Below are 15,488 nucleotides of genomic sequence, written 5' to 3' on the forward strand. Positions count from 1 at the left end.
CCTTCACTGGCCAAGTCCCTCACGGGAGATTGGAACCGCGGTTAGAAGACCTCCACACTGACTTCGGAAGTCTAAGTTACACTCTTACACACAGGCAACCGAATCCCACCCAACCAAACGGTATACTCCTTAAACACTTATGACTCCGTCGTCTTCGTTCGGATCTTTGCGCGCAGAATTACGGGCAAAATACAGTGCTGCAGCCAGCAAGGGAGCTCATAAAAAAATCAAATTATTTGCTTACCTTTATTCAGGTTCAAGATGGCATTAGTCCCGACCTGACTCAAACAGGAGCCACTAAATGGTGGGGTGCCTCTCCTAGATCAAATCAGAATACAGGAACCAAAGCCATCCCGGACGATCCCCCATTTGTAATAAATGGCTCAGTCTTCAAAATAGGACTATAATCAAAGTTTACAATTTATTAAAGGAATAGAGGTAAGCAAACAGTGCTGGGTGCGCCGGGAGTCTCTGCTCCACCAAGATGCACACCAGTTATATCAAGCAGCTGTTTTTTATGCTCCTAGGCTGATACATATTCATTACTACTTCTAAAAAAAACCCAGGGTTATTATAATTAGTTTCCGGAATCCAAACCCTCCTACTGGAGCATGCGTATCAGTCTCCGGTGGTCCCTCTGGGGGTCTCTCGTGCTGACTCCCCAGATATCAGAGACTTCAAGGAAAAACCTACAAATACATTTCCCTTCAAGCTCTCTATTGACACGAATTGCTAAAACATTCCTTTGCAAGATACAAGAACTATATACATTAACCACTCTGTTTTTCTTAGACTTGTGGTTATACAAGGGTATGTAAGACAGAAGGTCACATTCATCATACCATGTTGCCCTAGCACTGTTCCATACTGACACAAATCAGATGAACATATCTCACAGTAGTATGGGTGCCATGTAGGTTGTTCAGCCTGAGGGTGTCAGGGCTAGGGGAAATGCCCTCTGTGTCCCAACAGGGCTCTGGGACCAGCCAATGCAGTTTATAGCATGAGAGGTCAACTGATGACAGCACATAAACATTTGATTCCAAATTAACAGGATATTCCTGTTCTCAAAAGCTGCTTGTCCTCTTGGAGCTTGTGGCTGTGTTATTGTAAATTAGTCAACAGTGAAGGAGCACAAATAGTACTTAAACTGTCATCCAAGTATGAAAATGGGTCAGATAAAAATGGCAAGTCACAGCTCACTTAGCAAGAGGTTAGTCACTAAACATCTCACGTTGTCACTAATGTCTTGTCGGATCTGTAGCATTCAGAGCGAAGTTCCAAATGATAACAACAATTTGAAGTTTTTGTCTAGTAATATACAGTCAAAAACCTTGCCTATAATTCCAAAAGGTTAGACCAGTTAATCTAGAAACTGGCTACAATTTACGTTATGGGTTTTCTCACACTTCTTCACAGCAGCTCATGGAAAAAACAACAACTTTAGTCTGGCTTCTTGGAGGAGCTTGAGTTGTTGGTGATTCTGCCTAGTGAGCTTGCAGGGTGCTTGAAAAGTTTTTGTCCTAAAACACTATAAATGCTACACGTAAGTGACAGATGTAAAGTACAGATGGAGGACCATGGAATAAGTTTGTGGCCCCTCACTGGAGTGATCACAAATCAGACTGGATCCAGTTAGATTGCCTTGTTTGAAAAGTCAGAATTGCTACACTCAATATTCTTGAGCTATTTCACTGTGTTTTGTTTAAAGCGGATCACCTGGACCGCTTTGTCCTTGTGACCACTTCTGTCCAAATGTTACTTTTCACTTGTATGTCAAAACTTTTTTTGTTTCTTAGCTGCTCTAGAGCTGGGTCATTTTAAAACTTGCTTTGAATATAACAAAAACTGATGGCTCCTTCTATAGAGGCATAACAGAACGCAACATTCAGGAGAGCTTCAATTTCTGGTTGTGTAGGCAGTGTTGTCATGAGGGAAGCTAAGATGCTGGAATATTAACTTCAAGATCTGCTTAGCAATTGGAATGTTTTAAAATATAGTTATGGACTAGAATATTCTTTTAAAAATAATAAAACTGAAGCAATAAAGTCTAGGCATATTCAGTGTGTTTCTTATCACACAACTTCCTTTGTATTGAGTCAAATTGTGTGGTTGGGGTAGCAGAGAAAGAGTAGCTGCCACATACAGAAACATGAGATTTAACTGAATGCATCAAATTTGTAAGGTTCTTGATACAATTTCTTCTTGTGATCTTAGGGCCTTTCAGTTATCTCGACGACGTCCCATTTAAGATAGGAGACAAATTTAAAACCTCTTCGAAGGTTGGATTACCCATTGGTTTCTGCCTGCCTGATTCTTCTCAGCTTGTCAGAGAAGCCCAGGTAAGGATGGTTTGTGCACTTCTGCTCTTTCCTCTGTGACCCTAGGTCTTCAACATGTGATGCTGTGAACTATATTTTGTTCAGGTGTTAGTCTTCACCGTGCTATACTGTTATTTCATAGTCTGCTAGAATGTAGAGGAAGATAATATTGTAAGCCATGCAAAAAGTTTGTACTACTTATCACTATAAAAAGTCTGATGGCATTTATTTTAATGTATCTACTCCAAAAAAAAACACAGTGTTCTTGTGTAACAGATAAAGGTTTAAATGCTACCCTGACATTGCTAAACTAAGTTGTATTTTTAAGAGGAAAGATGGTAAGAATTGAAACACCAATGCTATGGCATACCCTCAAACAGGGTTCTACAAGTATGAACATATTCTGTGCTATCTCTGTTTTCCAGCCAAGCTGGGGTTCAAATACAGTACGCCTGGTTGGATTGCAATGCCTCAAATAAAATGATGTGATCATGTAGGCTATGCCTTGCACAGAACTACTTGGCTTTTTTTACAGTTCTGGTGGGAGCTATTCAAAATAGTAAAAGTGCATGGAGGCTAAATTGACCAAAGCCATGTACCTAGTATTTCATGCGTCTAAACATGTGTGTTTGTAAGTATACAGCTATGATAGCTCTGCTCAGATGGCAAAGTGTGGAATGAATAGTGCCCAGCACTTCTGCCAGTGAGTTGTGTTTCAAAATCACCTTGTTGATAAATTGCATGTCCCATCTCTTAGAGCTAAGGGAAGGGAAAACTACTTAGTATAGAGTTGAGATAGGTCTCCAGGTTCTCTCTGGAGCCTGCTATGGGATGGATAGCACAGTGTGAGTCCCAGAAAAGCCCAGCAGAGGCGTAGCAAACCTTCCGACTTGTTGCTCTTCAGAGCTAGGATAGGATGTCTTATTACCCCTTCGGTTATGTGACATCATCCTGGCAAGCAGGCTGTAATTCTTGTGAGTCACAGGTAGGTTACACCCTGGACTTAGCTTTGTAGGCTGTGTTCTCTGAATGTTTTGTCATGATATGGAGGGCACTAAGGGTGTTTGGTCTCTGTAAGATATTAAAGCTTCACATATATTTAGTGTGTTCAGAATTTTGTCCTCTCAGTCAGGCTACCAGAATGGCCTGTGCGCTGGTAGTGAGTAGCTTATCTAAATGTCTTATGTGCTAACCCAACTCTGAAGGAGCTGATGTCAAATGAGAAAAGCTTGTGGGATCCAGTCATGCCAAGAACAGTGGCAAAATCTGCTACTATTGAAAGTTGTTCTCAGAGTAGCCAGCACATCCCCTTTGGCTGGTGAGTCCTTAGCACAGGTATGAGAATGCTGATACCTCTCCAACCAGTGGGTCTAAAGTTAGTGTCAGGTCCCGTAGGAATCTTTTAGGGGGAACTGATAAATACATTAATGCTCTTTGGAGGCAAAAGTTACTCTGCTGTAGTATTGAATGCCTTGTTCAGTGGCGCCAGATCTGGGTGTGACTGTCTATCACGCATGACATCGCTGTCACTAACACTTCAGGCTTCCACTTATGAGAAACATCTCAAATAATTTTCTTCAGACAGGATCTTCTGTGAAGCTATTTCATTTGTGATTGCAATGGTTGGCGTCCTGTCAATCAGGAGTGCATTTTAGTAAACAAATCATAACCTTTTATTCCCCATTATCCAACACCTGATCACCTCCGATGTTTCCTCATTGGCTGAGTACTACAGGTTCACAAGCTACTCGACGCTCCTCTATACCATATATGTACAATTTTTCTTTTTTTCAACCCTTTAATTTCTCCTTTCTTATGCTTTGAGAACTTGTGATCTTTGTTTTACTGTTCTCAAACTGCTCATCCTGTTTTTCTCAAGCTTCTGCCTTATTTTGGAACAGTGAGGCCTCCTGCTGTCCACTTATCTACTTTTCTACATTTCTCCTTATTATGACTACACAACTACCTTTGAATACAGAAGGTTAGTTTTCTACTGCAAAAACACAACTTTGTTCCTCACAATTCCCCCCTCTTCTTTTCTTACTCCTCTTGTTGTTTTTGTACCTCTTCACATACCGCACTCTTGAGTTTTTCCAACATTGAGGTGCAATATTCTTCTTCGGATGTCACGGGAGATGATAGATATACAATGCCATTATTATTACAATACAAACAAACAGTTGTTTGATCCAATTCTATTCAGGTAACTGCGAAATTAGCTTCTCCCAAATGTTTCTAAATCCCCAGGAATTGGCATCTTGAGCTACTCGATGTAGGATTTTGTGCTTTTTTTCCCCCCGAATATTTTTGAGATCAGTCAAATCCGTCCCATTTGATCTACATATATACAGCAACTAGTATTAATTATAGTGCACACTCCTCCTTTTGAGGTTATTAATAAATCTAATGCTATTTGATTCTAGAGTACTATTTTTGCAAACTTATCAAACTTATTTTCTAGTTCTTCAATATATTTACAATATTTTTGTATTTGGAGATATTTACAATGTTTTTTTCTAATTCAGTCACCCCTAAACAAGATAAAAAACACTTTGCAAAACTGTGAAATGCTAGAGAATTTTACTAAAGGATTATCTGGAATCCGCTTAATTCCACGTGTGGTCTCAAGGGGGCTTCGGCTTTGTGGGTGTTCAATAATAGTTACATTTGGAATTATTGCCTCCAGGGTGCAATCTCCCTTCCATCCTAGGGGCAACACCTTCCTGGATTTATTGCCACATAGCCAGTACCACCCCTTGATATTTGGAACAGGCCTTCTGGTTACAGGATTCTCATGTTGTATCTGGTGTGCACTATGTATATTAGCGTTCCCGTAGCTGCCATATTCGGTATACAGTATAGATTATTCCCTACTTCATGGATATTTCCACACCCAGGGTCAGTAATATTGCCTCCTGAGTTTTCTATCATTGTTTAAAAGGCACCTTTGATAACACAGTATGTTGTAGCCAGGACTATGCGTAGGGAGCTCAACTTCAAAATCTATTCCTTCCCGGGACTGAGTAAGATCTGTCATTTTTAGAAATCTAGAGAATCCAGACAGAGTTGCTGCTGGAAATAGCAATCAGGGACAAGGCGTTTTCAGTCTTTCTAGGCATCTGGGTACAAATCCAACAATTATTTCACTTGAGAGATGTTCTGGATTAATTGGAAATGATGATTTTTCCTTCCATCCTATCACTAATCCACTGAGAACAGGTATTACTAAGATGAACTTAAAATACATCATTTCTATATGTATATATACACCCCTATAATAATTAAGAAATAATAATTAAGAAACAATAAAAATCACAAACTGATAAGGATTCTTCTGGTGGGGATCGAATATCCCCCTTTCTTTTTCTCCCACTTCCAGGGAGTGTTCCCTGGAAACACTCCAATTCTGTGTAATTCAATCCCTTTTGCTCAATAATTCATTAAGAATTCTTCTAAGGAGAAGTTAAAGGTTTACAATAGATACTTTCAACAGTTTTAACCTTAAAAGTCTTTGTTAATGCAGTCTCTCAGGTATCAGGGTTAACTGATGCTTTTATCTAGGAATGAGTCCACCCTTTCTCAGCTGTTCTTACTGTTGTCTCAGTAGTCAGGAGCACTTGGAACAGTCCGTTCCACTCAGGTTGCAGCTTCGATTCTGCAGTTTGCATCAGATCCCAGTCTCCACGGGTCCTGAGAGATGACAAAAAGGATGACAGCCCGAGTATATAGTTCTTAAGAAAAGCATCTTTTGTCTCAATTTGAGGTAATCCATTCCCTTTGTCCAGGTACAGCAATCCAAATAGTATTTCATATGGTGAAACTCCCACATCTTTTCTTGGTGCAGTTTGAATTCGGAGAAGTGGCAAAGGTAAGCACTTTGTTTGGGGAAGCTGAGTTTCCAGAACTTAGTCAATTGCTTCTTTTCTGTCTGTTCCACCCTTCCAGAAGAGGAAGGATGCCAAGGAGTATGAAATTTCCACTTCATTCCTAGAGCCCTTGCAATATTTCTGACATAAAGTGATTTCCTTGATCAGAGTCAATATTTTCAACAATTCCATACCTGGGAGTTCTTAGAATTACTTTAGTTACTATGTTCACAGTAGCAGATACTGAAGGGAAAGCTTCCACTCACCCTGACAAATGATCGACCAAGACTAATAAGTATTTACATCTACCTACTCTAAGGAGCTCTGTAAAATCTACCTGTACATTTTGGAAGCATTGAATTCATGATTCTCGCCCCCCCCCCCCCCCCCCCCCCCCTTGGGCTGACTGTGGATAATTTTCCTATTTACCTTTTGACATATTATGTAACTGCTGCATACTTGTTCAGCCACAGTATATATATATTCCTACGCATACATATTTCCATAGCACAGCGTCACATATTGCTTGAGTTCCCCAATGACCCTCTTGATGTAAAACTGTTAATATTTGCCTCATTAGCACTTTATTCATCATTTTTCTCCCCTCAGGGAGTATCTATTTTAGTTCAGATTTTGTGACTCCTAATTCCTTAAAAACCTCTTTCTCTTAAAACTTTTTACTTCTTTTTAGTTTTGGGTAGGGGTAGCTCAACAATTCCCTCAATCTTCTCTGGATTTTCTCTTCATTCCCCCCCAGACAGTAGATGCCCTAAGTACTTGACTTCTCCTTCTATATATTGTAATTTTTTTTCCAATACTCCCAAGCCTTGTTTTCCCAGAAAGTTGAATAGTTTGTTAGTGTCGTCTTTCATGATTGTTTTCTCTTGTCCTGACAATAAAAGATCATCCACATATTGTAACATTAACACTTCCTTTGGAGGTTGGAATTGCTCCAAAATTTCTTCTAGAACGTGCCCAAATAAATTGGTGGCCCTGTAAAGCCCTGAGGTGAAATTGTCCATCTGCATTGCTGCTTCCGCCCCATTTCAGGGTCTTTCCACTCAAAGGCAAATATATCTTTGCTCCCAGGGTCTGAGAGCACCCCATTAATAACACCGTTATTCCAGCCTGACAATTTGCTATTTGAATGCCCATTTTCATTATTAAATCCTTTCCCAACAAGTTAGTCCCTGCCTCGGGTGCATACAATAATTGCCCAATGATCTTTTTATCCCCTAGTCTCAGCTTGGTGTCCCCAAAAAGTGGCACTGTTATTCCAGCCCCTTCTACCCCTATCACATTTAGGGTTTCATTAGTTAATTTAACCCTTGATACTTTACAGGCCAGTAATGACCTAGCTGCCCCAGTGTATTGGGTTTTCATGGCAAGGTTCTGGTAGTGGGGGGGCTGCAGTGGGAAGAATCCAGCAGCTGCCCTAGGTTAGATAAGGGCCAGTTTCAGCTGGCTCCAAAGGGGCCCACCACTGCCCAGAGCCAAGCCATGAGCAATGCAGTTTGTGCCTCTGTGAGAGCGCATCCAAGAAAAGGAGAACTGCTGCACAACAGCAGCTGGGAGAGTGAGGAGTGAGAAACCTCCCAGCAGACACCAAGGTCAGTGCAGAGGAGGGGGGAGTGCAGTGCAGAGGTGCTCCAGGTGCCAGAGCCGAAGCCCCCACCGCGGCCTCCTTCTTCCACTCCAGATACACCTATTTGAAGTGGCTAGCCTGGCCGCAGTTAAAACATCTTCTCAAAGCCTGTCCTTGCTAGGATTCAGGCTGCAACACAGGTAGCTTTCCTTGTCTGCCATTCCTTCGTCTCTCTTCCTCTCCTTTCCATCCTGGCCCTCTATCTCTAGCCCTCTGCCTCACTACCCAGTACGCTGTGAATACCATTAGTTTCGCTCTCGGCTTTTCCTTCTCTTCTCCCCTCTTGGTGTACACCTTCATACTACCTGCACTGTTCACTCCATCCTCCCACCTTCTGGAGCTTTTTCTGTGTATCTGGCCAGGCTTTAATGACAAAATGAACTTTCAAGAGTCCTTAGGCTACTGGGTCCTCAGGTTTCATCCCCGAGTACTTTCTAATTCTGTCCCAGAGTCTCTCATATGATTTCTATGTCATGCATTGTTATTATTTCAGATGGGTAAGCGGATATTTCTGCTCTATTGGAATTACTCTTGGTCAGAGGGGGTGGGGGAGTGGGGGTGGTGTTAGTTCTTTCCCATTCTTCCATAGCTGCCTGGCAAATCATTCCCCTCCTAAACATTCTTCTCCAGTGAATAACATACTCAAGATTGACATTTTTCCCCCCAGGAATACAAACTAGGCCTTATAGACGCATTTGACTGTTCTGCTAGGCCCTCAATTAAAGACTTAATTTCCTTCATAAAACTCCTAACCTCTCTGCTGGTAAGGGAGGAGTGGCACTGGCCCTGCATGGCCAGAGGCCCCACCGGGACACCCCCCCCCCCTCTGCTCCCGCTGCTCCGCACTCCCTGGCACGACTTCTCCAGCTTGGTGTCCCCAAAAAGTGGCACTGTTATCCCAGTCCCGTCTACCCCTATCACATTTAGGGTTTCATTAGTTAATTTAACCCTTGATACTTTACAGGCCAATAATGACCTAGCTGCCCCAGTGTATTGGGTTTGCATGACAAGGTTCTGGTACTGGGGGGGCTGCAGTGGTAGCCCCTGTGAGAAGAATCCAGCAGCTGCCCCAGGTTAGATAAGGGCCAGTTTCAGCTGGCTCCAAAGAGGCCCACCGCTGCCCAGAGCCAAGCCATGAGCAATGCAGTTTAAATCTCTATGAGAGCACATCAAAGTAAAGGAAAAGAAAACTGCTGCACAACAGCAGCTGGGAGAGTGAGGAACCTCCCAGCAGACACCAAGGTCAGTGCAGAGGAGGGGGGAGTGCAGTGCAAAGGTGCTCCAGGTGCCAGAGCCGAAGCCCCCACCGCGGCCCACAGAGAGGCCCCTAGTGGGGAAGGATGACCCCCTCCCACAGCCCATGGTGTACCACGGCAGAGCAGATGTCCATGCAGCAGCCTGTGGAAAGGAGCCCATCCAGGAGCAGGTGATGGGGGTGGGGTGGGGGGGTGGACCCCAGGGGGTCCCAAGGTGGACCTACTCACTCCTGACAAATAGACCCCACGGCACAGACCCACACCTGGAGCAGCTCCCAAAGAGCCCATTTCTCGCTGCCCATGGAGAAACTCACGCAGGACCAGCCCAGGAAGGTCAGCACACCACGAGAGGAACCCCACACCAGAGCAAGGGGGACGGAGTGGTGGAAACGAAGCACCATGGGCCGACTGCAGCCCCCACTCCTGGCCCCCTGTGCCACTCAGGGCAAGGAAGAGGTGGAAGAGAGTGGATGGGGGGAAGGTGCCCCCAGCTTGTTTCTGTTTCTTACCGCTCCAGCCCATCAGCAATAGGTAATAAATTTTATTTATCTTCCTATGCTAAGTCTGTTTTGCCCACAATGATAATTGTAGAGTAATCCCCATTGAGGTACACTTTGAGGAACCCTTGAGGTATACTTTTTCCTTTATCAGGGAACTAGCTTTCCGAGAAGCCCCGACTCCCCTATTCTGAATTTAGAACAGCAGTCTTTCCTCCTTCTTCCACTCCAGATACTCCTACTTGAAGTTGCCGGCTGTACTGGGTCTGGCTGGGATGTTAACTTTCCCTGCAGCAGCCCATACAGTGCTGTGCTCTGCACTTGTAGCTAGAACAGCAGTGGTATCACACCAGGGTTGTGTCTGCTGCTGAGCAGTGCTGGCACATCAGGACTCTCTCTAACCCTTCTAGGGGGTGGACAAAAAAGTGAGAAGAGAAACATCTCCAGGGCAGCTGACCTAAACCAACCAAAGGGATATTCCATACCATGTGATGTCACACTCAGCAATAAAAGGTGGAAACAGGAAGAAGAGGGGAGGGGTGGGCTCTCGTTGTGAAATCGTCGGTCCTCCTCCTGAACACCAGCTACGTGCGTTGAGGCCCTGATTCAAGGACGTGGTCAAGCATCGCTCATTTGTGGGAAGTAGAGAGTAATTTCTTTCCTCTGCTCTTCCATATAGCCTTTATTTTTTTTTCCCTTTTGCCCTCCATTTTCCACTTTTCCTTTTTTTTCCCCTTTAGTTAAATTGTTTAGTTAATAATAATATTTCCTTAATAATTTTTTCCCTTTAATTAAATTATCCTTATCTCAACCCGTGAGTTGTTCTTTAATTTACTTCTTCCCCTCCTCATCTAAGGAGGGGGGAATGAGAGAGTGGTTGTGGTGTTTAGCTGCCTAGCATGGTAAAACCACCACACCGGCCTGGCCACACTTAAAACATCTTCTCAAAAAGCCTGTCCTTGCTAGGATTAAGGCTGCAACACAGGTAGCTTTCCTCATCTGCCATTCCTTCTTCTCTCTTCCTCTCCTTTCCATCCTGAGCCTGATTTCTCCCAAAAGTCCCTCTATCTCCAACTCTGCCTCACTACCCAGTATGCTGTGTTCGCTCTCTGCTTTTCCTTCTCATCTCCCCTCCTGGCATACACCTTCATACTACCTACGCTGTTTACTCCATCCTCCCATCTTCTAGAGCTTTTTCTGTATATCTGGCCAGGCTTTAATCACAAAACAAACTTTCAAGAGCCTTTGGGCTACTGGGTCCTCAAGATTCATCTCCAAGTACTTTCTCATTCTGACCCCGAGTCTCTCATATGATTTCTGTGTTGTGGGTTGTTATTATCTGTTGTGGTTTAACCTGGCCGGCAGCTAAACACCACACAGCTGTTCGCTCACCCTCCCCCCTCCCTCTCTGGGATGGGGGAGAGAAACAGGAAAGTGAAGTCTGTGAGTTGAGATAAAGACAGTTTATTAAGATAGAAAAAATAATAATAACAACAATAATAATAATAGTACTACTACTAATAATGTGTACGAAACAAGTGATGCACAGTGCAGTTGCTCACCACCCGCTGACCGATGCCCAGCCTATCCCCGAGCAGCCCGGCCCCCCCAGCCCTGGCCAGCTACCCCTATATATTGTTCAGCATGACGTCAGATGGTATGGAATATCCCTTTGGCCAGTTTGGGTCATCTGTCCTAGGTCTGTCCCCTCCCAGCTCCTGCTGCACCCATAGCCTGCCTGCTGGCAGGACAGAGCAAGAAGCTGAGACGTCCTTGGCTTGGTGTAAGCCTAGGCCTTATAAACGGATTTGACTGTTCTGCTAGGCCCTCAGTTAAAGACTTCATTTCCTTCTTAAAACTCCTAACCTCTCTCCTGGTAAGGGAGGAGTGGCACTGGCCCCGCATCGGCACTCCCTGGTGCGACTTCTCCAGGCACAGCATCAATTGCAGTCCCTGCTGCTTAGCTGCAGACTGGGTTAAACCACAGCAGGGGGAGTTCACATAATGTATTTGTCCTTGTCCCACTGGAACCTCCCTAAGAGGATACACAGTTAGTGTTAGTACTGTTAGTATCAGGGAAGGCAAAACTCTCAGTATATCTTCTACCTTGTTCTAATTCTTGCCAGAGACTAGAGTGCGCTCCTTTTCCAGGGACAGCGTCAATTGCAGTCCTTGTGTCCCCTCCTGGAGCAGCTGCCACTGCCTCTGGTGCAATATTAGGATTATAGAGAGCATAACTTGATTCCTCCTCTGAAAACAGAACCTTATTGTTTATATATAATTTTCAAGCCTGAATTTTCATCAGACCTGTATTTTGGCCAAAATACTGAAGTTCCTTTTATTGGCTTTTTAGGCCAGACAATTACGCAATATCAAACCATTTTTAAATTATATATATATTTTTAAATCTTTTTCCTTAGTTTTTGGGTTGTTTTTCCAAATCTTTATCATTCTCTCCAAAGGACTGTCTTTAGGCACAATCCCAGGGTCTCCAACCCCACCCTGCTGACTCTTGGAACCCTTAATCCCCAGCTCTTCCTGACGTGCTGCTGTGGACTTTACCACCCACAGGGTACCACACGCCTTCACCTAGGATTAGGACAGAGGTGGGGTGTACTACCAAGCACCTCACTTCACCGTGCTCGAGGTACCGTACACCTAAGGGCCCAAACCCCCGAGACTCTCTTTCACTCCTCTCCTCTCTCTTTCGCTTTGTCCCTCTCCAGCCGAGGGGACTTCGTTCGTCCCCTTGCAGGACCACCGAGCCTCACGGATCGGGACTTCACGTTCGCTCCACACTAAAAGTATGTCTCATTCACACTCACACTCATTCATACCAGAGTCTCTCCAAACCCAACTCGAGGCAAGATACGGTAAAGTTTCCCTTATCTCGGTCCATGCACGGCTTCCTGGTCCAGGTTATCAGCAGTAGTAATCCCTGTGCCTGTTCCCGATCTGGGCTGGACTATCTCTGGGCTGTGTCTGTGTATGTTTGTGCTGGCCTCCCTTCTCCCCAGAGCTTCGCAGAGCCTGTCTTCAGACTAACAGTCTCGGTCCTTTGCTGGCCATACCGAGACAACCCACCACCCCCAACGGGACCGCTGAAATCAGCGGGGTGCACCTTCCTGTCTGTGGTGGCAAGAACTCTTCGGTAGGCGACAAGATCCCGGACGAGCCCCCTAATTGTGAGAAAAATCTCAATAATTTTCTTCAGACAGGATCTTCTGTGAAGCTATTTTATTCGCGATTGCAATGGCGGGCGTCCTGCCAATTAGGAGTGCATTTTAGTAAACAAATCATAACCTTTTATTCCATACTACCCGACACCTGATCACGTCCCCTGTTTCCTCATTGGCTGAGTACTACAGGTTGAAAACCTACTCGATGCTCCTCTATACCATATATGTACATTTTTTCTGTTTTTCAACCCTTTAATTTCTCCTTTCTTATGCTTTGAGAACTTGTGATCTTTTTTTTTTTTTTTTTTTTTTTTTTTTTTTTTTTTTTTACTGTTCTCACACTGCTCATCCTGTTTTTCTCAAGCTTCTGTCTTATTTTGGAACAGTGAGGCCTCCTACTGTCCACTTATCTACTTAGCATTTCTCCTTATTATGACTACACAACTACCTTGGAATACAGAAAATTAGTTTTCTACTGCAAAAACACAACTTTGTTTCTCACACTCTGACTGCATCTATTTTCTTGTTGGAAGAGGGGGAGAGAGTTGTGAAACTGATCTTGTGATCATCAGTAGCTCTAAACAAAACTAAGTGTAGGATGGACACAAAATATGAGATTCTGATCCAGACTATAGCCAGGTTTTGCTGCAAGAGGTAAAATGAACTACTGCTGGTGTCTCCTGGTTTTGCCATTCTATAGGTTGTAAGAGATGCTGGGGAAAAATTGTCTGTCTGTGATGATTCATGTAGTTCTTGCTCTGTGTTACTTGTGTTACTTCTGCTGTAAAGTAGTAGCTGTGATTCTTATAACTTGTCTTTATTTTTTCCCTCTTTCCCTCTCTACCACCGGTCAGTATGACTTCTCCCTGGAAAAGAAAACAATCGAGTGGGCTGAAGATATCAAAAAAATTCAAGCTGCCCAGAAAGGAGCTGAACGAAAGGCAGAAGAAGCAATAGGAAACTCAAAAGCAGCCCCAGAGGACAGCAACAGACTGGGGTTCTCAGAGGGACCTTGCCCTGAGGCCATGCCTCCTCCTATTAACCCCATCCTCGCTGGTCTGCAGCACAATAACATTCTTACTCCCATGCCAGCCGACAGCAGTGCTGTGAAGCAAAAAGTTCTTAGTCCACCTCGCCCCAAAGCAGACTTCAACCCAGCTGATTTTGAAAGTGAAGAAGACCCATTTGACAAACTGGAATTAAAAACTATCGATGATAAGGAGGAGTTAAAAAACATTCTGGAAATCCATGTCGGTACTACTGGGCCGATTGTTGCCCAGCTGTTAGATAGCAGTTTGCCCAAAGGAGGGTCTGAGTCTGTGTTGCAAGATCAGGAGGTTCTGGCATCCATAGAAAGGGCCACGTTGGACTTCAAGCCCCTTCACAAACCCAATGGCTTTATCACTTTACCGCAGTTGGGAAACTGTGAAAAGATGTCCTTGTCTTCCAAAGTGTCCCTGTCCCCTATCACTTCAGTGAGCAATATCAAATCCCTATCCTTTCCTAAACTTGACTCCGATGAGAGTGATCAAAAATCACCAAAGCTCATGAGCACTTTTCACAGCACTACCTGTCTCCACAACAGCACTTTTCTCAGCTCTTTGCAGGCCTGTGCTCAGGCTAAAGCTAGCGAACTGAACGGACACCATGTGGTTGGTCTGTCTGCTTTAAATGAGGACAGTGGCATGGAGACATCAACATTATCCTCTCCAACCAGGCTGCCTTCCCTGGCTGTGTCAACAGTTTGTACGGAAGAAGAATTGTCTCAAAGCACAGTGACCACGGTAAACACACGGTGGATTAAAATTGAGTTCGTGGGGGAGATGTGGAGGTGTGGAGGCAAATGTTGATTCTAAAATGTCCCGTGGCTTTGTATTTAGTTTCATTTAATGTGTGGTGTGTAGATAGGACAGATCATGTACAGTAATTCTTTTATGTGGCAAAATCATCAGCTCAACAGGTCTTCATGCTGACAGTTGTGAACCTCAGACTACTGCTCACAGGCTTCTTCTCCCTGCTCCCCTCCCATCTCTGAATTTGAAACCAATTCTGGTGACTTTTTTCAGCTTCTCAGCTCTTGTTGTTCATAGTTATACATAGCTGCATGCCTTTTGAGGTAACTGTAAGATTTCTTCCGTGGTTTCTTACCTGTGAGGGTGGGAGGATTGCTTTTTGGATACCAAAAGCAGTTTTGAAGACCATCTCAGATTTGCAGATTTTGGTTGCTGTACAGCTCTGAGACAGGAGTTTGAAGCTTTGTTGCTTCTAACTTATAGCAAGTTCTGAGAGTACTTCAGGGTGTGGTGGTTTTACCGTGCTGGGCAGCTAAACACCACAACCACTCTCTCATTCCCCCCTCCTTAGATGAGGAGGGGGAGAAGTAAAGCAAAGAACAACTCACGGGTTGAGATAAGGATAATTTAATTAAAGGGAAATAATTATAATAATTAAATAAAGACTACCATGAACTAAACAATTTAACTAAGGGGAAATAAAAAGGGAAAGGGGAAAAGGGAGGGGAAAAGGAAAAAAATAAAAAGAAGGGAGGAAAACAAACAAACAAAATAAATGAAGGCTATGTGGAAGTGCAGAGGAAAGAAATTACTCTCTACTTCCCACAAATGAGCGATGATTGACCACGTCCTTGAAGCAAGGCCTCAACGCACACAGCCGGTGTTCGAGAGGAGGACTGATGTTTTCCCAACGAGAGCCCACCCCTCCCCT

At 44.0% G+C, this 15,488-nt stretch overlaps 1 protein-coding gene and 1 long non-coding RNA gene across 5 annotated transcripts in view; both read left to right on the forward strand.

Annotated features, from left to right (window-relative positions):
* The window catches only part of LOC311426438, a 403,748-nt gene that overhangs the window by 361,628 nt on the left and 26,632 nt on the right, over positions 1-15,488 (forward strand). The gene's annotated exons all lie outside the window — the stretch shown is intronic.
* LOC311426302 (ubiquitin-associated protein 1-like) overlaps positions 1-15,488 on the forward strand; it is a 135,185-nt gene that overhangs the window by 99,930 nt on the left and 19,767 nt on the right. For 3 of the 4 annotated variants that reach the window (XM_084502653.1, XM_084502655.1, XM_084502654.1), the window contains 2 exons: positions 2,218-2,342; positions 13,619-14,548. In XM_084502653.1, the coding sequence (XP_084358779.1) occupies positions 2,218-2,342; positions 13,619-14,548 (1,055 nt within the window). The remainder of the gene's footprint in view (positions 1-2,217; positions 2,343-13,618; positions 14,549-15,488) is intronic. The other variant, XM_084502657.1, reaches the window with a different exon arrangement.

This window comes from Aythya ferina (assembly GCF_964211825.1).
Source record: "Aythya ferina genome assembly, chromosome: W".
In the NCBI taxonomy this organism is placed as follows: Eukaryota; Metazoa; Chordata; class Aves; order Anseriformes; family Anatidae; genus Aythya; species Aythya ferina.